This window comes from Balaenoptera borealis (assembly GCF_965194805.1).
Source record: "Balaenoptera borealis genome assembly, chromosome: 8".
In the NCBI taxonomy this organism is placed as follows: Eukaryota; Metazoa; Chordata; class Mammalia; order Artiodactyla; family Balaenopteridae; genus Balaenoptera; species Balaenoptera borealis.
The window spans coordinates 118,900,503-118,924,935 of record NC_138865.1 but is presented as its reverse complement, the minus strand read 5'-3'; the positions used below and the strand labels follow the sequence as shown (position 1 = coordinate 118,924,935).

At 55.3% G+C, this 24,433-nt stretch overlaps 2 protein-coding genes across 12 annotated transcripts in view; one reads left to right on the top strand and one right to left on the bottom strand.

Moving 5' to 3' along the window:
• Positions 1 to 8: 8 nt before the first annotated feature.
• SPACA9 (sperm acrosome associated 9) lies at positions 9 to 9,393 on the bottom strand. 5 transcript variants are annotated; one of them, XM_082400843.1, is made up of 6 exons: positions 9,253 to 9,393; positions 7,850 to 8,042; positions 4,189 to 4,366; positions 1,852 to 2,054; positions 946 to 1,093; positions 9 to 76 (listed from the first exon to the last, which is right to left on the bottom strand). In XM_082400843.1, exons 3-6 carry the CDS (start codon positions 4,333 to 4,335, stop codon positions 65 to 67), a joined length of 510 nt encoding a protein of 169 aa, XP_082256969.1. In that variant the 5' UTR covers positions 4,336 to 4,366; positions 7,850 to 8,042; positions 9,253 to 9,393; the 3' UTR covers positions 9 to 64. The 5 variants fall into 5 exon arrangements, with proteins under 5 accessions (XP_082256969.1, XP_082256966.1, XP_082256965.1 ...); XM_082400840.1 differs by having other exon boundaries at positions 9 to 1,093; positions 4,189 to 7,504; positions 9,253 to 9,387; XM_082400839.1 differs by having other exon boundaries at positions 9 to 1,093; positions 9,253 to 9,386.
• A 484-nt stretch (positions 9,394 to 9,877) lies between these two features.
• The window catches only part of AK8 (adenylate kinase 8), a 131,812-nt gene continuing 117,256 nt past the window's right edge, over positions 9,878 to 24,433 (top strand). For 4 of the 7 annotated variants that reach the window (XM_082400802.1, XM_082400801.1, XM_082400806.1 and 1 more), the window contains exons 1-4: positions 9,878 to 10,134; positions 12,772 to 12,856; positions 19,755 to 19,804; positions 22,027 to 22,140. In XM_082400802.1, the coding sequence (XP_082256928.1) occupies positions 9,994 to 10,134; positions 12,772 to 12,856; positions 19,755 to 19,804; positions 22,027 to 22,140 (390 nt within the window). In that variant the 5' untranslated portion in view covers positions 9,878 to 9,993. The remainder of the gene's footprint in view (positions 10,135 to 12,771; positions 12,857 to 19,754; positions 19,805 to 22,026; positions 22,141 to 24,433) is intronic. The other 3 variants (XM_082400805.1, XM_082400804.1, XM_082400807.1) reach the window with 3 other exon arrangements.

Sequence of the window (24,433 nt, the reverse complement as noted above, 5' to 3'; positions counted from 1 at the left end):
CAAAGAGGTGGCAGAACACTTTTTATTCTTGAACATCGCCCCCGAGGAAGCAAGAATACAGAAGCTAAGTCGCCCCCTGTGAAGGCAAAAACCAACAGTCAGACAGTACTTCTGGCAAGCTCGGAAGCCAGTGACGCATTTTACAACATCTGGGCCTCAATTATGTTGTGGAAACCAGGTAACTGTCCGTGGACGGGAGCCACAAAGTCAATTCTTCCGGCTTCTCTCAGTCTCCCTCCCAAGTAAAGGAGAGGCAAGGCGGGTTCGTTCCCCCTTGGGCTTTGGTCCAGAGACCTGATCACACTGAGCAGTGCAGCGAGCTGCCCTCGGCACCCCGGGAGGCGGGAGCAGCCCTGTCTTGCAGAGAGTGGCGTCTCGCCTATGGCTGCCGCCGCGGCGGGAAGGGAGCTGAGCGGCCGCCTCCAGCTGAGCGGCTCAGCTGGGAAAGCTGGGCCTGGGCGGCACAGTCGGTGCCCTAGCCCTTTCCCAGCCTCCCCGGGACACCCTCTACCAGCAACACTAAGTGACGGTCCTCTTCATCAGCACGGAGCCTGACGCTCGGAGGCGAGGAAAAGTTAGAAGTTAAAGCACGAGAGGGAGAGAGGTTCTCAGACATACATGGGGCGGTCCCCTTGGGGGTTAATAAGGGGCAAAGACTGTGGGCACCGGTGAAAATGGATCAACTAGTGGAAACCAAGCTTAGTAGCAAAGTGCCCCACGGGACGGGACGGGACAGGATGGGATTGGGATCAAGCAGGTCACCGGCTGAGTTAGTTTCCCACCAGGTGGTCTCCAGGGTGGTTTTGAACATTCTTTGTTTTTCCCCCTAGGTTTGAGGCTGTCTTGTGTCGGTTGCCCACACTTGTCTTTTCTTAACCGAGGCTGGGTGCCTGTGGCCTGGGGAGCACGAGCGGCTGCCCTGGTGGCTGCCTGGGGCTCACTCACGTGCTGCAGCGCTTGGCGGGGCAGCTTCTCCGAGTGGGCGACCCATTCTTTCATCAAGTCTAGGACAGTGGGGATGAGGCTGACCACGCCTCCATAGTGGTTCCTGGCCTCGTGGCAGCTGAGGTGGTTCACCATGTCGTGAGGGTACCTGCAGGGCGGCAAGAGGGGCCGGCTGAGCCCTGCTCCGGGGACTCCCGTGCCGCGGCCCGGACCTCGGGCAGGGGTTTCTAATGCTGCCTCCACGGCAGAACCCCCTTGGGAGGTTTTAGAGCTGTGCGCCCACCAGGCCAGGCTCTCGGTGCCAGACATGGTGGTTGAGTGGGTTTAGGGCCCAAGAGCCCCCAGGAGATCCCGGTGTGAAAGGCGTGGGTCACGAGCTGTGGAAGCCTGCTCTAATCACTCCCAAGTACACCGTTTAGCCCCTCTGACTCTTCTTACCCTAATATCTCAACAGCTTCCTCCAGAATTTGGTACTCTGTGCTGCGGATTCCCCAGGGCTCAGAATTAGGGAACCACGCTGGTGGTGCTGACGCCCATGGGACCGGGCTCCAGACATCCCACTTCTTCCCGGGCTTCTGGGAACAACTGGTCTGTGACCCCCTTCTCCTGGCCTGGTGCAGGCTCCAGCAAAAGGATTTGTGTCCTACTAGATCTGGGCCTCAGTATCCCTCATTTTCAATAAGATGATTTGTTGGGTCAGAGTCAGTCCACTAAATCAAGGGGCCTAGGACTTCCCAGCCGGGGACGTCTGGACAGTCGCCTGTGATTCACCAGCTTAGACTCACCTGCCCTCTCCGCAAAAGCCCGCCCTTCCTCCAGGACCCCTCCTCTCCCGTCCCCGACCCCTCCTCCCTCCTCCCACACGCAGGCGCTGAGGCCTCGGGAACCGGATCAGAAGGGTCTTACTTTGCTCGCAGGCTGCTTAAGTCGTTGCTTTGGCTAACGAGGGTCTTGCACTTCTCGAGGAGGTCGTTGGTGATGGGGGTGCCCGAGTGCAGGGCCTCGAAGTGCTGGCACAGCTTGCCGAGCTCTGTGCAGATGTCCAGGAACATGAGCAGGACACGCCGGTCTGTGGAGTTGCCGCAGTGGTGCTCCATGTAGCTCTGCACCTGCACGGGCCGCGCGGAGTGAGCCGGGAGGACCCGGGAGCACTTGCCTTGGCCCTCCCAGAGTCATGAGGGACATGCCAGTAGCATGTAAGCATTCGGGTCTATAGACAGCGAACATCTTGAAGTGTCCCGGGCACCATGCAGAAAGCTTTGCAGGCCTGAGCTCACTCAGTCCTCACCTAAATGCCATACACTGGGTACCTTTTTAAGTCCTCATTTTACAGATGGATACCGAGGCCCAGAGAGGTGAAATGCCCTGCTTATTCACCCCAGCTCGAGGGCTCTGAGCCCCATACGTCTCACCAGTCCCAGGCACCTAAGCCAACACCTGAAGCAAAGAGGGCTAGTCCCTGACTCTATATGCCATAGTCCCACCTAGAGGACCCACTTTGAGAACTGCTGGTTTGGGCCACCCAGATTGAGGAGCAAACTAGAATCCTTTGTAGTTTTGTTGTCCTATGCTTCCAAGGCTAGAGAAAGGAGGGACAAGTCAGTAAGTAGAGCTGGGAAAACAATGATCTATATGAGGAAAAAAATGTAGTCTTCACATCAGGCCACAGACAAAAATTAACTCTAAGAGAATGGAGAGCTTAAATACTAAAAACGAAACCTCCCATGTGAACGTGTTTTAGTGGGAGGGAAACCTTTCTTAAGCCATAAAAGGTGCTAAGAATAGTGATAAAATTGATCTAATTTCAACTCCTTTCCTTGGGGGGCAGTGGGGATCCTCCCCGGCCCAGGACTCTCTCCACACCCGGGACCCCCAGTCACTCTGGATCTGAGATTGGGCAAGGGCTGGGGAGGAGTTGGCTCCAGTCCAGGCAGGATTAACTGACCCATTTCACATGGTCCTACTCTCCACGGTCTGGTGGAAGGGGGCATTGCCTACCTCCTCCAGTACCCAGAAAGTTCTAAGACAACCAGGGTTTTCCTGCTGCCACGGGTTGACTTTTTGTCGCTAGGGATGTCTCCCTAAATGCTCTCAAGTAGTTCCTTCCCAAGTACAATAGCTTTGTAGGGGGGTAGAGGTTTTTGACACCCACGGTATATGCCCAAACACCACACACACCTGCCCCGGGGTCCGGGGCGGGGCAGGGGGTAAGGAGGAACCTGCACTGTGGCGTAACTACAACAGAGCAGCGTCACTGGGCTACCAGGTGTGCGTGCAGGTAACCTTTGGATACCTCAGTCCAGGAAGGGCAGGGTGAAGGTTGAGAGTCAACACACATGGGGCCATTATCTACCAAAAGCCTTCTTGAACCTAAGGCAAGAAGGAGTGGGTCGGGGTCACTCAGCCCTGTTGTAGATTCTGAGCAGAGGTGGGGGGCGTCTCGGGGGCTCCTTCCTGATACTGAAAACCTGTTCTGTGCCCTTGGAAGTCTGAACCTTTGGGGGATGGGCTGAAAAGGATGCAGCCAGTTTACTTTCAAATAGTTCAGAGGAAAGAGGGTACATACAAACAAGGGTGCACCCTAAATATTACAGACTGATGTATGTAGGTGAAAGTTATACGGGTGTTCGTTTTCTGTAGGTTTTTAAAATTTCAAGTTAAAAAACTGGGAGAAATTTTTACAAAAATTAAAAAAAAATGTTTGAAGGATGCTGCCAGGCAAGGGTCGCACACGTCTGCAAATGCGACCAGCAAGGTGCGCGGCAGGTCGCAGTTTCTAAACCGCAGTGGAACCCAGTGGCTGGGACCGTGTGCACCTGTTCACCATACATCCCTGCCCTGAGCCCAGGCCGACAGCACCAGCTGCCGACAGAGTGGGTTCTGCTGATGATTTCATTAAACCCGCGCGCGTAACAGCCCTAGGAGGTGTGTGCTGCTCTTCGTACATTTCCCAGACGAAATGTATGAAGAGAGGTGAATCACTGGCCCACAGTCCCAGAGGTGGCATGTGGCAGAGCCGGGACCTAAACCCTGGCCGGCTGAGTCTTGAGCCCACACTTTTCAACCGCTTTGCCGTTCACTCACATATTTGGTGAGGGAATGAGTGAACGGCTTATTCCACCAGTTAGGATCTGAGTCCTGATGCTGGCACACATGCACTGGCCCTCTCTGGGCCTTGGTGGTTTTCAGCGTTCAAGTGAGGGGATGAGGGCCGGCCCCGCCCGCGAGCCCGCGAGCCTCCACCTGCCCGATGCTGGAGACGGGCCGGATCTTGTCGTGGGCATTCTCCCTGCAGTGCTCCAGGGCAGCGATGAAGGTGAACTGCTGCTGCTGGAAGAGCCGGTACTTCTGCTCCACACTTCGAAGGGATTCTTTCACCTCATTCATCATCCTGTCTGCTCATTCACAGGCGAGAAGAAGTCTGTGCGAGGAAGAGGAGAGTCTTGAGCTCCCAGGGCCAGACTCGCGGATCCAGTTCGGGGGTTGTGGGATGCCCACGGCCCCTCTCAGCGGCGCATGGGGCTGAGCAGCTCCCCGCAACCCTGGGGAGCAGGGACGGTTTTCATCCCCATTTTGCAGAGAAGGAAACGAGGCCCTAGGAGGCTGTGCACTTGCTCAAGAACCCGGCAGGCTGTCCGCGACGGAGCCAAGCCCGACCCAAGCCTATTTACCCTCCAGGGACACGTTCTTTGCTGTGAAACAAGACTTCCTTCCCTCAGCTGTAGACATGAGTTTCTCCGGGCCTCAGTTTCTCCAGATTGTGGGTGTCTCTCTCTCTCACACACATACACACACACACACGGCCTCCAGCACCTCCCTGTGGTGTCAGCAAAGGCCAGGATGGAGAAATGTGTCACAGCATGTAAAATCTGTGATTTTATCAGTTGGGACCAAATTGTTTTAAAACATCTGCCACTCTGCAGCTGGTGGAAAAGTCTAAGGATTCCTTCCAGGCTAAGCAGGGGAAGGGTCGGCACTGAGACCCTTCTAGTCGAGTCTGAGGACATGCCGTTTCCCTACTCTGTGCTTGGGGCAGGAGCCCTGAGTTGAGGTCCTCCCATCCCCAGGGCGGGGTTGGCCGCTGGTGCCCCCTCCCTGCCTCCTGGGGAGTTTGCAGGGATGACCCTGATTGGAAGAGTTGACGCTGCAGGGAGTACTGTCTTTTGGTGCCTCACAAACTGTCCCAGTGTCATCCAGGAGGTCCACGACGTGTCCACAATCTCCTCTGAGCAGAAAGAGGCAGTGAGTTCTGCCCTCCATGACATCACAGTTTTGCTGAGCACATGCAAAATGCTCCAGGTCACGGATTTATGGAATGTTAGGGCTGGAAGCTCAGCAGATCAACTCCCCTTAACTTCCGGGGGAAACTGAGGCCCAGGGGGTCACAGCAAGCTTGTGCCAGAGACGCACTAGGTCCTGGGTTTCCTGATGTCTAACCAGCATCCTTGAAGGTGTCACAGCTGGCTGTCCCTGCACCACAAGGCCCTGGCACACATGGAGCCCAGGCTTGGACGTGCCCCGCCTCAGTCAGAGGAGGCTGCACTGAGGTAGGGCCCCAGTGGGATGCTGCAAGTGGAAGGGGCCAGAACACTGGGGTGGGCGGGGGGGCGGAGAACACATCCAGGCTTCCTGCCAGGTCGCAGGTGGAGAGGAGGCTTGCTTTCTGCTGGGTCTCCCTCAGCATCCTCACACAGCAGGACCGGAATGAGGGAGTCTTTGTGGTAAGAGGAGACGGCATCAGGGGGATGAAAGGAGAACAGACCACCAGGTGGCCTCCACGACACCACGGGAGGGGTGAATCAGAGAACTTCAGAGGGCTGGGGACCTGGAGCTGGGAGCTGCAGTCCTGGGCTGGGAGCTAAACGCAGCCCCGCTGCCATAAAGGAGCCGCGCCAGGGAATTTCCTGGCGGTCTGAGCTTTCACCGCTGAGGGCGCGGGTTCAATCCCTGGTCGGGGAGCTAAGGTCCCGCAAGGTGTGAGGTACAGCCGAAAAAAAAAAAGGAGCCATGCCAGGAGAGGGCCCGACAATCGTGCCCCACCAGCCCAGGTGGGTCTACTGCAAACTGAATGGAGCAGCTTCAGCGGCAGCGTCCTGAGGCCACCCCTGGGTGCCGTAGCCTGTGTTTGCCAACTGAGCAGCGCAGCTCCACTGGGGACAGGCCTGGTCCAGCGCCATGCAGGGCAGTGGCCTCCTTCTACTAAACCTCCTCCCCATTCAGCACAAGCTGGGAGGGGAGCCGGGCTGTGGGGACGCAGTGGGACCCGCTGTTTGTGGAACACGTGCCACAGCCAGCCAAGGCCCCCCCGCCGCCCCATCCTGGAGGCAGAAATGAGTTGACCCGGGGTGCAGCGGTTTTCTGTCATCTCCCATGGAGGCAGGCTTACCAGGACCTGGCCTAGGGTGAGGAGAGCGAGGCCCACACCTCGCTGCAAAAGGTAAGGGGGTGCCAGAAACGCAGCAATCAAGATAGGTAAAAGCAGGCGTGATGTACACCCTGAAAGAAGCCAAGGCTGCTGAGGGCTCGACCTCCTGGGGGAGGGAAGGTTTGAAAAGAAGGCCAGGGGCTTCCCTGGTGGAACAGTGGTTGAGAATCCGCCTGCCAATGCAGGGGACACGGGTTCGAGCCCTGGTCCGGGAAGATCCCACATGCCGCAGAGCAACTGAGCCCGTGCGCCACAACTACTGAGCCTGCGCTCTAGAGCCCGTGAGCCACAACTACTGAAGCCCACGCGCCTAGAGCCCGTGCTCCGCAACAAGAGAAGCCACTGCAATGAGAAGCCCGCGCACTGCAATGAAGAGTAGCCCCCGCTCGCTGCAACTAGAGAAAGCCCATGTGCAGCAACGAAGACCCAACGCAGACAAAAATAAATAAATACATAAATAAATTTATAGAAAAGAAAAGAAGGCCGGCTTTGGAGAGGAGGAGGGCAGGTGGGCAGAGGGGTGGGACCCCGGGCAGAGGGTGGGAAGAGGGAATGTCGTGAGCAGGTGCAGGGGCGGTGGGCAGGGCGAGGCTGAGGGCCCACTGTCAGGCAGAGCTGTGAGAGCAACCACGGAAGCTTCTAGCCAAGGAGGGGCAGAGCACTCCAGGCGTTCATTCATTCGTTCATTCATTTATGCTGCAGTGCCTACCAGGTGCCAGACACCTGCAGGGTGCTGGGCTGGGTACACAGCATTGAACAAAATAGACAAGACTCCCTACCCTGGAGGGACTTTAAGAATGGGAGGCAGACAATGAGGATAAGTGAAGTGAACGGTAGTTCAGAGAAGGAGAAAAGCAAGCAGGGAAGCCAGATGGGAATGGCCAGAAGGGCTACACAGTCTGCAAGAGGGGCATTTGCAGGAGGTGGGTGGGTGCAGGGCAGGGCGAACTGGAGCCGAGATTCAGCCTTCAACGAGATCCCAGATGGCTCGGCCCAATCCTCCTAATAACAGCCGGTTCGATGAGGCTCTAGGTAAACCCTGGACAGGCTTCACCTCAGATCCTTGCTACAGCCCTTTCAGCGGGGTACCACGATCACCCCCACATGACAGATGACAGAGCTGAGGTCAGGCAGCTAGGATGGGAGCAAACCGGCTTCCCCACTCAGTTCTGCCCGACTTTATTAAGCCTGGGATCTTAACTTGGATACCTCCCTTCCTTCCCCCACCCCCCAGTGATGGTCCATTGAGAGAAACACGCCAGATACCAGATTGACTGTGGCTGGGGGGGCGGGGTGGGTGGGGAGTGGATACCAAGGGCCTGCACTACCTAGACCCTTGGGCCTCGCTTCCGCTCGAGTGAGGCTGTTCCCTGTTCCCCATGCCAAAGCAATGAGGACTAGCATTCAGGGGGCTGCCCTGTGTGCCCAGCTCCCTGCCACCCTCCTGGGACTGCCAAGTTCTCTAGGGATACAGCCTACCTTGACTGGTGGCCCCAAGAGCCCCTGAGAGCAAAACCGACTTGGTTCTTGATCCTATCGACTTGTGACATGCACACCAGGAGTACCGTGAGAGGAGCTGTAATAAGCTATCCAAAGTGATCGTCCCTTGAACAAGAGTCACTGCAGCCAGATTAGTCTGGATGAAAGGCGCAGGGTGCAGGCACTTCTTGATCTGTGGGAGGAGGAAGGAAAAAAATGATTACCCAATAGGTTTTAGGCTTTAATTGATTTGTATTTTTTCAGGCTGCTAAAGATTAAATCGTGGTATGAAAAGTGCCTAGGGCTTAAAATAAATGAGGAGGAAGGCAAGTCATTTCAGAAATGTCCAGGAAGCAAACTGAGCCTCTCCAGTGCAAATTGCAGGCTTGGTGGTTATGTTCTTTGTTCAGGGTGAGGCAGCTTCCTTTTCTTCCCCAGCTGTCTTTGCAGTTGAATTTGACAAGCCTACCAAAGTGTGTACGTGCTTTGAGAAGGCAGTTCTGAGGGGGAGCGAGCCTCTTCCCCTTGGAGGGCACGTCTCTGGGCTGGCAGCTGCTGGAAAAGGCTTTGGCTAGGAGTCAGGACGCCTAGTTCCAGCCTGGCTCTACCTTTAACAAGTGACCTTGGCCTAGAGTTTCCCCCTTTCCAGGCCTCAGTTTATCCATCTGTAAAATGAGGGAGTTTGGATTAGAGGCTTTTCAAGGGCTCTTCTGATTCCAATGCTCCATGATCAACAGCTGATGAGGAAAGAGGTCCAGAAAAGGGAAATGGCTCAGCTAACAAATTTTTACCGTTCTGAGCCTCCAATTTCTCACCCGTAAAATGGGAATGAAGGTACCTATTTCTCAGGGTTGGTGCAAAGATTAAATGAGATATATTACTAATAGTAGCCCCTCTGCATTGTGCACTTACTACACACCAGTTACTGTCTAATACTTCTGACATATTAGCTCATGGAAGCCTTCCATAATCCCCACTTAATAGGGGAGGAAAGTAAGGCACAGAGCAGGCTTGCACAACTAGTAAGAGCGGAGCCAGGATTTGAACTCTGGGCAATCTGTATTGGCTATGCCATACTCCCTCTCCATAATGTTCACATTACGGTAGCTCCTCCTAATAATAGCAACGGACAAGAGCTAGAGCTCCCAGTTCAGTGCCGCGTCAGATACCAGGCTACCCACCGGGGATTAACACGATTCGCAGACCTCCTTCCCCCCTCCGCGTCCCACCCCAACTCTCTCTCTCTGGGCAGCGGCAGCAGCAGCAGCGGCGGCCCCCTCCATTCTCCACCCCCCTCACCCTCCAGTTTCCAAATCCAGGGCTTGGGTGGGCCCTCGTGGGCCCTCCCCTCCCCTCCCCGGGCCTGCTTTAACCTTGCTTGTCCTAGAGCGGCCTTCACTCACAGAGTGCCCTGAAGCTGGAGCGTCTCCGTGGGTGTCTGGGGCTCCGGAGGGGCGGGGAGGCCCTTCCCAGGGCTTGGGAGACGGGGTGGGTGGGGTGGGGAGATCTGAGGTGAGAAGGGGCGGGGCCGCGGGCCTGATTGTTACCGCCGGTGCCATAGCAATCGGGTCACGGGGCAGCCCCGCCCCGCCCCGGGAGCAAGTGGCGGGGTCTCGGGGGCTCAGAAGGTGCAAGCTGGGCTGAGGGTTTCCGACGGGACCCTCAACCCTCCGCCCCTCCTTTTTCAAGCACCCTGCCCCACATCTACTCAGCGTCTTCATTTTAAAGATGAGGAAACTGAGGCCCAGAGAGCAGAGCCGGGGTGGCTCAAGGAGCTCCTAACGTCTGGGCCAGGGCGCGATGACGGAACCAGAAGCAGGATCCGCCTCCCGCCCTCTCGGGGGCCGACGTGTCCTCGGGGTGTAGTGGGGTCTCTCAGCACAGGGGGGCCCTATCAGGGGACACCTCTGACCCCATAAGGCCACAGCTGGAGGAGACTTGAGGTGCCCCGCTGGGGGCGCGCAGAGGGGCGCGGACGAGGCCAGGGCAGGGAAGCACTTGCCCCAGGCGGCTGAGCTTGCCGGCGGAGGAGCGGGGGCCCAGGCCAGGCGCCAGCCTCGCCGGTGGGCGGGCGCGACGCGTGCTGATGACGCAACGGCGCGGCACCCCTGGCGACGGCGGTCACCAGTGAGCGGCGCGCGCTGATGACGCGCGGCCCTAGCGACGGCGGTCAGCAGGGAGCGGACGCGTTGCACGGCGATATGGACGCGACCACCGCCCCGCACCGCATCCCCCCGGAAATGCCCCAGTATGGGGAGGCGAACCACGTCTTCGAGTTGATGCAGGTGACCCGGGCAGCCCTGCCGTGTCGCGACACCAGGCGGTGGCCGGGGAACCTCTTGCTGCGGTCCGGCTGCGCGCCGGCGACGCCGCATCAGGGAGGGGTCACGTTTGTTACCCACGAGGACGCCCAAATTGGGTTGTTCGACTCCTGTGCCATCGTATCCCAAGGGACCGCTCGACCAAAAGATGCTCCCTGACCCTCCCTGGAGGGAGGAAAGGGGGCAGGCCATGCTGGCCATGATTTGGTCCTGGCCCCGCCCCAGTCAAGTCCATGATCTGGAAGAGGTCCCTTCCTTTTCTCAGTTCCCCCATCTGTGAGACGCCAGGTTGCAAGAGGTGGTTTCTAAGGGGCTCATCTGGTGCTGACAATTCCCAGGCCGTCTGCAGTGTTGGTTTCTGAGCTGGAGAGTGTCTGCGTTGAAGGTGGCCCTCTCCGTCGTCTGAGAGGGCCACCTCCTGGGACAGCAGCCCTGTGGTTTGGACAGCAGCATTTCTTACCTGGCCCTTCCTCCTCAGGGCCAAGAGTTCAGGGCATCTCCCAAGCCCTCATCCTGAGTTCCTGACCTGACCGACCTACTCCCTGTGTGACCTTAGGCAAAGCCGTGCCCCTGCATGTGCTCCAGGTTTCCCTTCTGCATCTCGTGGAAGTAAAGGCTTTCAGGAGCTGGACCGGAGGAACTTTCAGCCACTCCGAGGTTCTGAGGGCCAAAGGGAAGCTGGAGCGTTTGTCTGCTCCTCCGGGTACACCCAGTCCCCAGAGGCACCTCCTTAGTGATGCCAGTGGCCGTTTGAGCCTCTGACAGCGCTGAGAGAAGAACTCAGACTAAGAAACCTGAGTCTCCATCCCTCCAGCAAACATAGGCTTCCTTTGGAAAGTGTTAACTGATAGAGGACACACGAGAGATTTCTAAAACTGAGTGGCCAATCTAAGTGAAGAAGATGGCTAGCTGAGTCCTAAGTCACCGGGTGGTGGGCAGGATGGGGCAACTCCGGGGAGCACTGTGCCCCGCTCTAGAGAATCTGGTGTATCTCATAGCAGTTGTTGGAAGGAGCAGCCTGAGGAAGCTTTTGGTCCAGTATTTCCAGTCCTTAGTCATTTGTGTGCTCCCTCCTTGGTTTTTACCATTTCCATTTTCTGGCTTTTTTCTTTTTTTTTTTTTTGCTGTGCAGCGAGGCTGTGGGATCTTAGTTCCCTGACCAGGAATTGAACCTGGGCCCCAGCACTGAAAGCACTGAGTCCTAACCACTGGACTGCCAGGGAATTCCCAATGTTTTTATTTTAAAATAAGTTTAGACCCACAGGAAGTTACAAAAATAGTACAGAGTTCTGATGTACCCTTGATCCAGCTTCCCCTAGTAGTAACATCTAAGGTAGCTGTAGTACATTGTCAAAATCAGGAAATTGACATAGGTACTATTAACTAGACTACAGACCTTATTTGGATTTCATCCATTTTTACCAGCACTCATTTTTTGGGTATGAGTCTATGAAATATTACCACAGGTATAGATTCATGTAACCAACACCATATTTCCATTTTAACTTAATCATTTCTTTAAATCAACCCACTTTAAAAAAAATTAACTTATTTCACCTCATCCTAAGCAATATCCTTGAAATCGTAGGTTTGACATACTGATTTTTCTAATACACATTAGATATGCAACTGTGTAAAAGTGAAATTTAAAATATTCATCTGAGAATCATCTAAAATCAGCTCACACCATCTCACTAGTGATATGTGACTAGGGATCTCGTCCAACTGTTCCTTTTAATGGGCAGGGAACCTGAGGCCCAGAGAAGGGAAGGGTCTTGATGGTGAGAAGCGGAGTGGGGCTAGGACTTCTCATGGTTCATGCTGTTTTTACTGCCCTGCTCTTCCTCCGCCCCCAAAGGGCTACAGCCCCTCCCTGCTTGTCCCTAGGGCATAAGGCTGCTCCTTAGTGCACCAGCCCCGCTGCTGTCAGCCACCTGGTTCATTTCTGAGTCTTTTGTTCTGGAACCGTGGAAGCTGCTTTCCCTTAGGATTAAATAGCCAGACAATCCCAGGACTCTTAGATATCTGTTCCACTCTGGAGGGACACAGGTAGCAGCGATGGCCACGTCCCCCAGCAGACATCCACGTGGGGCACCTACTGGGATCGTGCCAGGCACTGGGACAAGGGGGAGGCGATAAAGGGGATGCACGGGGGCTGCAGGAACATATGACAGGGTTGACCTAGTGAGTATCATCGGGAAGGTATGTTTCCATTGAGGCCTGAGGAAAAGTGTTCCAAGCTGAAGGAACAGCATTTGCTAGGGCTCTGAGGGGTGAACAGGTGCAGCGCGGGAGAGAAACCGAGAGAAGGCTGGTCTGGGAGTCACCAAGGAAGTGAGGGGCGAGGGCCCCGAGACTGCCTGCTCTGAGTCCGGGGTGCCATCCCTCCAGCTCCGCCTCCGTCCGGGTGCCTCCCCAGCAAAGCCCACACGGCCTGCTCACAGGGACCCAGACAGATGCCAGCTAGGGTGGGGGGCAGGGGAGAGATCAGGCCCCGTAACTGGTATCCACTGCGATACCAGGGTGCTGGGCCACCTGAGCCTGGGGCCTTGGGTGCTCATGCAGGTGTTAACCACCTGGGTGTCTGCCCTGTGCCCACAGAACATGCTGGAGCAGCTCCTGATCCACCAGCCCAAGGACCCCATTCCATTCATGATTGATCATTTGCAACGAGACAATGATTACGGTGAGCACTGGAGTGGGCCTCCTCCCCCCTCCCCAGCTGTCTCCCTCCCCTCCTCCTCCTGGGAACCTCTGGGAACCACTCTGTCCTCCCTGTGTCTAAAGGGAGGTCAGAACAGGGTGGGGAAAGGTTTTGCCAACTTGGGGAGATGGTGAATTGAAAAATGCCTTAATTTCTTTTGGAGCACAACTCATACAAATTCTCCTGCCAAGTGATTAAAATGAAAACCTCAGAATGGCCCGCGGAATTAATTATTAATGCCTTGGCACGCCCCAGCTGATGTCGCCTGTTGGGTTTAAGCTCTGTGATCACTCCACTTGTCAGGTGTAAATGTGGTTTCTGGTCTACCCAGACAGGCAACACTTGGGTTTTCCTGATGGTCTCGTTGTCGGCCCCCGTTAATGAGTTCCAGAGCTCCCTAAACCTCGCCCAGGCGAGCGCAGGCCTACCAGACCCAAGGCCGGCGCCCGGGACAGGGAGGGGGGAGAGGAGGCGCTCCGTCCCACGGTCGATTTGCCAAGTGGAGGATCGTTGCCGTCCTGTGTGAGCTGTCAGGAAGGCCAGTGTCTCGGAGCTTTGATGTTTCTTTCATTGGAGCATTAGCCGCTTTGAAGGAGCTACCAGCGCACCAGTGAAATGAGGGCTTGGTGCAGCCGAGAGGGATGGAGGCCTGAGATGCCCCGTGGTGGGGTTCAGAGGCCTCAGATGAGAGAGGATGCTAAGTAGTTTAAAAAAGAAATGGTGAGAGAGGAGACTCCAAGCCTGCAGGTTGCCAGGGACACCTGGCCTCTTCCGCGTGGCCTGGGCAGGGTCAGGGCATCGGAGGGAGGGGCCGTTTCAGAGACCTAAGCAGGGTGGTTCAGTGTGGTGCGGAGAGCCCCAGGAGTGCCGTTTTCTGAGCCTCCAGGGAGGCATATTCGAGAACGGATGCTGAATGTGAGGGCGCGTGCCCCAGGTGGAGACGGAGGTGGGGGATCCAGTCTGCCCCGCGGAGAGTCTTCTAAGGGGCCTCCGTTCCCTGGTGCTCTGGTCAGGGCGGGAGGGAGGCTCACCTGCTCTGGGGGGTGAGAAGCCCCCTTGCTTCCTGGTGGTCCTGCTCCAGACCCCAGCTTGCTGCCTGGGCCTCACCAAGTGGCCTCCGTTGGCTGAAGGAAGACGTTTCTGCAGCCCCCTGCACCCCCCCGGCTGTTCGCGGGGCCCGGTGTTGCTAAGTTCTGTTACTTGAAGGCTGCTGGGAGCACTTCTGCCCGTGTTCCCCTCTTGTACTGCCCCCGCCCAATCAATACAGCAAAGTAAAGTCAAAAGAAGTAAAAGTTGAAAGCCAGATAAAGGTAAAGTAACAGTGAAGTAAACTCAAAGTGAAGAGCGAAGCAAAAGCAGGGAAGTGCAGGGAAGTGCAGTTCAGGGAGGTGTCCCTTCCGCCATCCCCCCCACCAGGGAGCCTCCGGCACATCTGTGCTCACATCTCCTAGTTAAGTGCGACGAAATGGCGAGAGGTCATTGCTCTCTCTCGGCCTCAGTTTCCTCCTCTGTAAAATGGGCATGTCTGGTAACAGAGATGGAGGCGGCAAAGCTCCGGCCTCATCCATGGCGACTGGTCAGTGACACCGTGGGAAGGAATGACAAGGCCCTGATGCTCCCGCCGGCCTTCAGGTGGTGCCATGCAAGTGTCCACTTGTGAAAAGCTTAATGAGGTTTTACTAAATGGAAACCATACTTGATAATAATATAACCATTTGAACACTAAGGTGGGTTGTGGTGGCACTTGCTACTTATGGTTTGAAAAATTCTGTTTAGGGGCGTGTGTGCCACGCTGTGTGTTCTACCACAGACCTCAAGGCTTCGCTAGTCTCCCTGCTAGAAATCCAAGAGCCTGAAATCTGAGGCACAGTCCCTCTTTATGCTTTAATCTTCCTCCTCTGTGTGCAGAAATGATTTTCAGTGTCAAACTATCCACTTGACCAGAATTTTTAAGTTCAAATGTCGTCTGATGCGGTGCAGTCGGCGTCGGCGGGACAGTCCTCTCGGGCGCTGGCCTTACAGCCACCTGTAAGAGCCTGCTTCTCTCCCCTTTCCCATCTCCTTCCACCCTCCTCAGCACCCCTTTCCACTCGTTCCCGGGCCTCCTTTCCAAGGCTGCCCTCACGGAGCCCTTCCTCCTTTCTCCACCTTTCTCCACGTTACACCTGCTCTGTTGCTCTCCAGTAGGGGTGGAGAATTCAGACCCTCCCCATTCAGCTGGAGCTGGGGGCCGGCCTCCTGGCTGTCCTCCCCCATGGCTGGAGTGCAGGCTTTTGGTCCAGATGCTCTCTCAGGGAGTCGAGTCATTGGATCCCAGTAACCACTGTTTTGAGGGGTTGATTTGTTCCCAGAGCCCTCCATCCCCACTCCCAGGCCTTGGGCCGGCAGCTCTGAGGGATGCTGGCACATCTTTGCCCTTTGGCTCAAGTCCCAACCACTTAAATGAAGAGAGGGGCATCTCTGGGTTTCCCTCCCATGCCCAGGCCTCCACCTACAAGTGAAGAAAAACGTGGGAGAAGGAGGTGGGGAGGAGGAGGAGGAAGGGAGAAGACCATGCTTCCAGGATTTCTCTAGGAGAGGGGGAAGGTGAAAAGAGTTTCACCCAACCCTCGTGGTTCTAGAAGAGGACAGGAGGCCTGGAGAGGTCCCCTGATGTCCAGCGAGCACTTCTGCAGCCCCGGGCTAGCAGGTCAGTCGGTCCTGCCTTCTCCCGGCCATGCAGTGGCCCGTGTTAACTGCAGCCGGGCGCTCAACCCTCCGCCTCCTGGATGTGGGTGTTGGGAGGGTAGGGGTTCGCTGTGACGCATGGTGGCATGGCCAATGGCTAGTGTAGAGGGACAGAAGGCTCTGGACTCTTGGCAGTGAGCGTGCATGTGAGGGAACGAGGGGAGCCGCCGGCACAGGGGCTGGCAGCCCCTTCGCTGCGAGAAAACCAGATTTAGTACAAAGTGAGCATTTACAGTAGCCCTGGGCAATATTAAAGCAGGCGATGGTGTATATAATGGTATGTTTCGTTTTTTATCAAACGTTTGTCCAAGAAAGCTGTGTATTAGAGCTCCAATACCTAAGGGTTTTCTTGTGAATTTTAAATCATGCTCCTAGTTAAACCTCAAAAGGCTCTGTGGATGGAAAGGTTTTTTGATTTCCTTTGAAGTGGGTTGAAGAAGTTGATTACTCTTGGCAGTCAAGCAGCCTTTTATGACACTGTTTATAAATAATTACTCATGAGCAGGGCTGGAGTTTCAAGGTGTTAGATTTTAAGAAACTGAAATTAATCACATAAATGTGTGCGAGAAATTAGGGGGGGAGAAAGGCCGTGGATGTTCCCCTTTTAAAGTATTTCCATAGATGTGTACAATTTGGGTGCCACTTACAGAGCCAGGAAGGGGAGGGCTTCCCCAGCAGCCGTGGCGCCTCACAACTTTGTCGAAATGAACGTGCAACCTGGGAGTCGGCTCGTTCCCAAGATGCTCTCGTCAAGGTGCAGGCAGCCCCTTCTCGTCGGTCCCTCAGGCCCCGAGCCTTGTTGCGTCTGGCCCAAGTTCTAGGGAGCTTCAGCGGAGGCCTGGGCTTAGAGCCCTGGAGAGGCAGCAGGGCGTCGGCACCTGAGCCAGACCCCCCTCCTCCCCACGCCGCCCCACCGCCCTTTCCTCCTCTGGCTTCCGCAAGCAGGCGTTCTCCCCACGGTCCGGTCCAAGCGAGCTCTTTGCTTCAGCGCGCCGGGCCCCTCCGCCCTCGACCTCCCTCCCTGCTGCCCTGATGCGGCCCCTCCCCGCGAGCCTTCCGTGGCATCCCAGCTCCAGTCTCCCCCGACCAAGTGTTCCCAGAGCCACCTCGTTTCCAGACTCGTCCCATGAGCAGTGTTTTCCGCCTGCTGTGGCTTCTCTCCTCAGGTTGCAGGGCCCCCAGAAGGCCTTGCCCCAGGTTACAAGGCCGGAGCAGAGAACGGGCTGTGAAGCCCCGCCCTGGCTCCCACCCCCGCAGCCGAAAACGCCTTGCCTGCCCTGGGCCTGTGCCCTGAGCGTCTCCGCTCAGTGGAGCCCCGACTCTGGACGTGGTCTGGCAGGTGCTCTCCCTGGCGGCCCTGCAGAGCCCGGCTCCCGGTGGCCGTGGCCGCGCCTGAGCGGCATTCTGGGCACAGGCTGCAGTGTCACGTGCCCAGTGCAGCTCCGCCCACACCCCTTGGGGGCCTCACGTGGGGCATGGTTCCTGGTAGGTGGCCCCGGGCCTGCCTCCCGCCCGGGCAGGATTCTCTGAGCCACGCTGGCCTTTGAATAAACCCCCCTCTACCCGACTCAGCCACGCCTGGTTCCTGCAGCTTGTAACCAAGAATGCCAACGGGCAGAAGATGCCTTTGTAAGGAGGTAGTGATGGTGGTGATGAAGGTAACCAAACACTCAGTGGCCACAGGGAGGGGGCCAGCCGAGGAGGAGGCCACCAAAGGCCCTGCTACGTGTGTGGTTCCTCGCAGTTCTGGCTGCAGGAAAGGAGGATGAGACTCGGTCCCTGCCCCCTGGGGACCTGCTCAGCTGCTCAGCAGGGGACAGAGCTCAACAAGGCTGCAGCAGCCCCTTAGTCAGGAGTGGGCTGAGAATCTCAGAAGAGGAAGCCAGTGGGGCTGGGGGGGGGCTGGGGTGAGGAGGACATTCCTGATGGGGAGGTGACAGGTGACAAGGTAGGAACATGGGAAGAACATCGTCAGGAAGAACATCTTCAGGAAGAACGAGCAAGTCCAAGATCGAGGGAGAGGATTGCTCAGGGCTCCTGGGCGACCTTCTGGATCCCCAGCTAGGCGAGGCTGTGAGGATGCCCAGGACACAGCCCAGCCTCCTGTTGAGGTCAGGCCCCTCAACAAGGGTCCAAGGGGACTTAAAGGAGCACAGAGCCCCTTGGCCAGAAGGACACTGGCAGCTGAGCCCACCCTACTGAGGAGGCCCGGAGGCTGCCTTGCCGAGCGTGACTTGGAGAGAAAGGGTACGTGCAGGCGTTTGCTGAGCTGGAGCCTGGCAGCGCCTCCTGGCAGCAGGCCAGGTGCCGCCCTGACCGGGGCCTTCCTGTCCCACATCCCTGATTCACATCACCAGCCCCAGGAAAGGCTTCGGGCTTCCAAGAAGCAAGTTGCTTACATTTCACAACAGTGGGGCCAGTGGGCCAGATTTAGAAACATGGGCAGCGACAGTGTTTGCTCTAAGGCCATCAGCTGGCGGCACACAGACATCAAGCAGCAGCAGAAAGCTGTGACGCGTGTCTGACATCATTCCTGGGCTTGAGGAGAGGCAGTTCCCGCGCGGAGACGGGGCAGAGGCCGGCCCTCCCTCTCAGGTCTGGTCGAACGCGATTACCTCGCTGACCCGGTGCGGGCCTCAGGCCACCTTGCTTTTCTCGGCAGCATTCAGCCCAGGGCGAGCTTGGATGAGGCGCTCGATGAGTATTTGTGGAGTGAATCGGTGAATTATCCTGAACTTGCCCTCTGCGTTTCCCCTGAAAATGAGAAGGTGCTGTGAATTGGGGCACAAGTCTTTTTAAACCCAAGCAGCCTGGCTGGGTGTAGGTCTGCTGAAGATCATGAACTCAGGGGCCAGACCCTCTAGTTCCTTCCCTGTGTCCACTCCCAAACTAGGAGGTCCTCCACCTGGACGAGGCTCCCTCTCGGAGGCCTGGCAGGAACGGGCTCCGTGCGTTGCTGTGCACACCTGTTCATCCTTCCCCGTGGGCTGGGGCCAGGCTGACAGGCCTAGGCAGAGGCCTGGTTCCCCAACCTGGGTGCTGCGCCCCTCGCTTCCCACAGCTGGGGGAGGGGTGACATAATCAAGGTGGCACTCAGGGAGGAACCAGCGTGGGTTCACCTGTCCAGATACCACATTCCGTTTCCTTCGTTTTGACCCAAGCACACGCCTTCCAGCACTTTTTTTTTTTTAAACATCTTTATTGAAGTATAATTGCCTTACAATGGTGTGTTAGCTTCTGCTTTATAACAAAGTGAATCAGTTATACATATACAATATGTTCCCATATCTCTTCCCTCTTGCATCTCCCTCCCTCCCACACTCCCCATCCCACCCCTCTAGGTGGTCACAAAGCACCGAGCTGATCTCTCTGTGCTATGCGGCTGCTTCCCACTAGCTATCTATTTTACATTTGGTAGTGTATATACGTCCATGACACTCTCTCACCCTGTCACATCTCAGGACTTTTCTTAAGATGCTGTTTTTTTTTTTTTTTTCTTTTCCAATGGCCAGTACCTACTCGCTAGTCTGGTAGTGTCTTCGGGAGCTCTGCAGGGTCGGGAACCTTCCAGAGCCAGGAGTATCACACCGAAGCCAGTGGTTTCCATCTTCGTAGAAATGCCCGTATTTGAAAACAAAGCCTTTTCTATCTGGGGTTTTATAAATCTGGCCCATACACTCCAGGCTTTTCCCCATTATTTCCCTCTGTAAAATGATGGGGAATACAATTTGCTAAATAAAAAGGCATAGATATTAAAACAACAACAACAACAACCCACCTTTGAAGGTCGATTTACCTAAAATACAGCTTTATTTGAGAGCGTGTCCCTGAGACAAAGTCCCTGTTTAAAATGCTTTATGGTGTTTGAAATCCCAATTGTTCTTGATATTTATTAGTTTGGCAAACAAGTTACCGTGTCCACATCCCCTTGGAGACAGAAAAATAAACCATCTCAGTGATCACTTACCTCTCTAAACACAGAGCGTATGTTCTGTGGTGGGAGCATCTCGGAGCCACTGGGTTACAAACGGCCGCGTCACTCCCAGAAAATGAAATCTGGGGAGGAAAGAAATAAATACACCCAGAGCTCCGCAGACGCGGGAGGTTGCTTTGTCATATTGAATGGTGACACTCAAATCTCTTTATTCCACAGTGCCAAAGATTGTGATATTAGGTCCACCCGCCTCGGGGAAAACAACTATAGTAAGTGTATCATATTAAGTGTTGTAATACGGTACTATCTCATTTGTCCTGCAGAGACGGAATGAGACTGCACCTCTGCGAATTTTCAACATAACTGAGCTTTTTTTCATGTTTTCTCTCTCCTGCTTCTTAACTCATTTTCTCATGACAAGAGGCAGTATGTGTTTGTAGTAGAAAACCTAGAAAATACAAAGAACAAAAGTAGAGTTCCCCAACCATCCAGAGATAAGCATTCTTTGAATGTGTGGGATATTCCTTCCAGGGTTTTCTCATGGCTACGTGGCCACCATCATGGCAAACCCTTCGTTCCATCCTTAGGATACATTTCTAGAAGGGGAAGTGCTGGGTCAAATGGCACACACACTGCAAAGACTTTTGGTGTGGAATCTTCAGATTCACTCGTAAAATTTTAATTATGAAATGTTTTAACCAGTCAGAAAAGCAGAGAAACTACACCAGAGATACTCATGTATCCCACTCCCGGATTTTACAGGAACTTATCATCTTGTCATATTTGCTTTGACGACTTTCTCTCCATTTCAAAGATAGTAGAACTTTAAAGATACGGCAAATACCTCACCCCACTTCCCTCACTCCTTTTTGTCTCTCCCTCCTTGGAGGCAACCCCTGTCCTGAAGCTGAAGCTTCATTCCATGTATGGTTTTAATCTTTCAGCTCCTTTTTTAAGTGCCAAAAGTGTCTTCAAATTATTACCATCTGAGATGGAGCTCTGTTTTTTCAAAAGCCTGGTTAGTGAGCATCAGGTAACATAAGTTAATGATAAACAACAAGGTCCTACTGTAGAGCACAGGGAACTATATTCAATATCTCGTAACAACCTATAATGGAAAAGAATCTGAAAAAGAATATATATCTATCTGAGTCACTCTGCTATACGCCAGAACCTAACACCACATTGTAAATCAACTATATACTTTGCTTAAAAAAATAAACATTAGCGAACTCTTCCTCGATCACGTATCATCGCTGTCAGCTCTCCTCCTGGGCCCAGATGATGCGGCAGGTGGTTTCCCCCGACTCGCTGGCGCCTGGCTTTATTCTGAAAAGGAATTAAGATGTCTGGTCCTTACATAAAACCACGTGCATCGGCCCTGCTTTTGGAGTTAGGATAGCCAGCTCTTCTATTTATCTGTCACCTATCTGTCTGTCCATCCGTTCATCCATCCATCCGTCTATCTCTCTGTGGTTTTTCTGCTTCGTTCCTCAGGGTCAGGCTGTCAGCTTTCACTCCTCTCCGCAGTTCGCCCTCCCGATCGCCATTTCACTGTTAGAAACCAGGGGCTTCTGGACCTGGGGACCTGGCAGTCGCTGGCACTAACTGGTGTTTCAGCTACAAGCCTTTGGGCAAATTCACTGTTCCCACCCCTGTCTGCTGTGTAGGGACACACAAATCTCATTTTACAATAAGGTGATACATGGTGAAAGCCTAACAGGCTATTTCCTGGTCTTGTCGCTGACATTTCCCAGCACGAGGAGCAGAAAGATGAAGGTTCATACCTGCCCTGGGGGACCTCTAGGGCCTTCTTTTTCTTTTTGACCATGCCGTGCGGCTTGCGGGATCTTAGTCCCCTGATCAGGGATTGAACCCAGGCCCCGGCAGCAAAAGCGCCAAGTCCTAACCACTGGACCACCAGGGAATTCCCCCTCCGGGGCCTTTTGAATCATCCCGCTGCTGAAATGGTCATCAGTCTAATCTTGGTGTTAAGAACATTTTGTTGCACGATTATACCTTAAAACGTGTTCTTCCCTGGTAGAGTATATGTAGTGGCCATTGATGAACTAAACATTCACTTGGCGAGAATATGCCATCCCCCATTCTTTAAGAAAAAATGAACATTGAGTATGGGTCGTGACCCCTATTAGGGCCTGTTCCCGTGTTTCCTGTTCTAAACCTTTCTTGAGTTAAGAACTCATGGTCCACAGAGCTTGAAGAGGCAGGCCCAGGGCGGTAAAGCATGGGTTTCCTAGGTCCCTTTAGAGTCAGTGGCTGGTTGAAGAAGAAATGGCAGGCAAGCAGAATTCCACGGCTGGGAGGGACTTCATGGGTTTGTCTCCCTTGGTGGCCTCCTTCCAGCCAGAAATAATTATGCTTCCCTGTGACAGCCTTTTCTAGTAGCATATGGAAGGACCCGGGCATTGTAATGGCGTTCTCTTAATTAATCCTTTCACAAAAATTTTCTTTTCCTCTTTCCTTTCTTCAGGCAATGTGGCTTGGCAAACACCTGAATAGCAATCTCCTCAGCGTGGAGAGCTTGATAGCACAAGAATATTCCTCTCTGGCTGCAGATGCCAGGAGGCATTATCAGAAGTTCCAGGTAGGATGGGTCCTGGGGAACAGGACGGGGTGAGAGCTCCCAAGTCTCCCCCATCACCTACCCCACTCTTGCCATTTCCTGGTGGATGAAGTGAGAGAAAATACTGGGGTAAAATGAAATACAGGCAGGATGTGACAGAAGGAAGGAGAGGATTCTTTAGTAGGGCCCACGGATCCCAGTGGGTACGGAGGTGAGGGGTTTGTGGTGGGAGAGGATCAGTAACCGTGAGGGTGCGGTAACGAGGGAGCGGCCCAGCCCTGCTCTTCTTAGGGTCGCCAGGTCACGTGGGTGGGGGCAGGGCGGGGGTCTCCATCCCACAGGTGGTGCGCCTGCCGGCCTGCACCAGGACCTGCAGGCCTGAGCTGGCGGGGGGTTTAAAGGGCAGTGGTCCAGCTCTCCCCAGAGTGGAAAGACCCTGCGTGCTGCAGCTCGGGGGCACTTCCTTCCGCCCCTCGGGGTGGGCACCCTGTGGCATCCCAGGAGGATCAGGGGTCTGTTTCTAAAATCCCACCAACACTGTATTTGAAAGACTTTTTTTTTTTTTAATTTATTTTTATTTTTGGCTGCGTTGGGTCTTCGTTGCTGCACGCGGGCTTTCTCTAGTTGCGGCGAGCAGGGGCTACTCTTCATTGCGGTGCATGGGCTTCTCATTGCAGTGGCTTCTCTTGTTGCGGGGCACGGGCTCTAGGCACGCGGGCTTCAGTAGTTGTGGCTCGTGGACTCTAGAGCGCAGGCTCACTAGTTGTGGCTCACGAGCTTAGTTGCTCTGCAGCATGTGGGATCTTCCCAGACCAGGGCTCGAACCCGTGTCCCCTGCATTGGCAGGCGGATTCTTAACCACTGCGCCACCAGGGAAGCCCCGAAAGACATTTTTAAAAGGGAAATATAGGGCTTGATCATGTTGGTTCTCTTAAATGCAAATAGAAATGTCCAAATATCTTTTCAAAATCCCCTTTGGAGCGTAAGCAGATGCCTCAGTCCACTCAGGCTGCTGTCGCAGAGACCGGGTGACTGGGAAACAGAACGTACCTCACAGTTCTGGAGGCTGGGAAGTCCAAGGTCATGGCGCCCGCAGACTCAGTGTTGGCTGACGGCCGTCTTCTCACGGTAGCCTCACGTGGCGACAGGACAGGGAGCTCTCTGGAGCCTCTTTTTTAAGGGCACCCGAAGGCCCCACCTCCCAGTACCATCACCTTGAGGATTTCAACACATGAACTTGTGGGGACGCAGGCCTTCAGCCCAGAGCAGCACGGGTGCTCCTTCAGGCGTTCTTCCGGGACACGGAGACGGCTCAGAAGAGTAGGGGTCCTGGTGTCTGCTGAGCGCTAAGCGTGCGCAGGCCTCCCCTCCTCCCCTCACGATTTTCCTGCGAGGTGTGCTGATACCTGGTGAGGTTGAGTAAGTGCCCAGGGCCAGGGCAGGATTCAGGCCCCACCCGGGGCTGCCCAGGGCTCGAGCCGCCAGTCGGGGTGAGAACCCAGGGTCTCCTGCCCGTCTCTGCAGAGGCCGCGGCCGAGAGCTGGTCACCGCCCGTCTTGTCTTCATCTTCGTTCATCGGGCCGGGTCTTGACCATGCGGCCGTGTGGTCACTGTTCCTCCAAGAACTCGGAAGGAAGCTTCCGGGCCTCGTGGGCTGCCCATGAATGATGGCTGGTGGGGCAAGTAGCGGAGATCGCCCGGGCTGCCCAGGGCAGAAGAGGGGATCGGAAGGGGACGCAGTGACTCCTGGGCCCCGGATGGAGGAAGCTCTGTGGCCGGGAACTGGGCAGCACCCTGGCCTCCTCTGCCCTGTGCGGCTGCTTGTCTCTGTCTCCGTTCTCCCCGTGGTTCTCCCTTCCTTTCGTCTTCTGCCTTCCACGGCCACTCGTGCCCACCACCCTCGTCCAGGTTCCCGTGTCTTCGGTTCACACCACCCACAGAGGCAGCTCCAAGGCCAAATTTCCAGGAAAGGGATTTGTGTGGGCCAGCTGGTCAGGTGGCCCCAGGGCCGGGCCAGCTCTGGGGAGGGGTGTGTACAGCAGGTACATCGAGGCCATGGAGCACGGCCTCGGCCAGGAGGGCCCGGAGGGTGCGGGCAGTTCCTGGAGATGAAGGTGTCACTTAGGCAAACTCCCAGCCTCAAGTTTGCCGATAGTAACAGTTTGAGGGACGTGAAGGAAAGCCTCCTTCAGCAAGGTCAGCGCCCACCCCCCGCCCCGCTACCCAAACGGTGAACCGGTTCTAACACCGCTTGATCCAGAGCGCTTCCGGACCCCACGTCGCCTGGCCGGGGCTCTCAGGGCAAGCAGGTGAC

Excerpts from the sequence above, each read along its gene's own strand:
- SPACA9 (XM_082400840.1), bottom strand. The coding sequence starts at position 4,335 with ATGATGAATGAGGTGAAAGAATCCCTTCGAAGTGTGGAGCAGAAGTAC. Across the intron at positions 2,055-4,188 it reads CCGTCTCCAGCATCGGGCAG|GTGCAGAGCTACATGGAGCA; the intron begins GTGGAGGCTCGC and ends CGGCCCGTGCAG. Across the intron at positions 1,094-1,851 it reads TTAAGCAGCCTGCGAGCAAA|GTACCCTCACGACATGGTGA; the intron begins GTAAGACCCTTC and ends GCCGCCCTGCAG.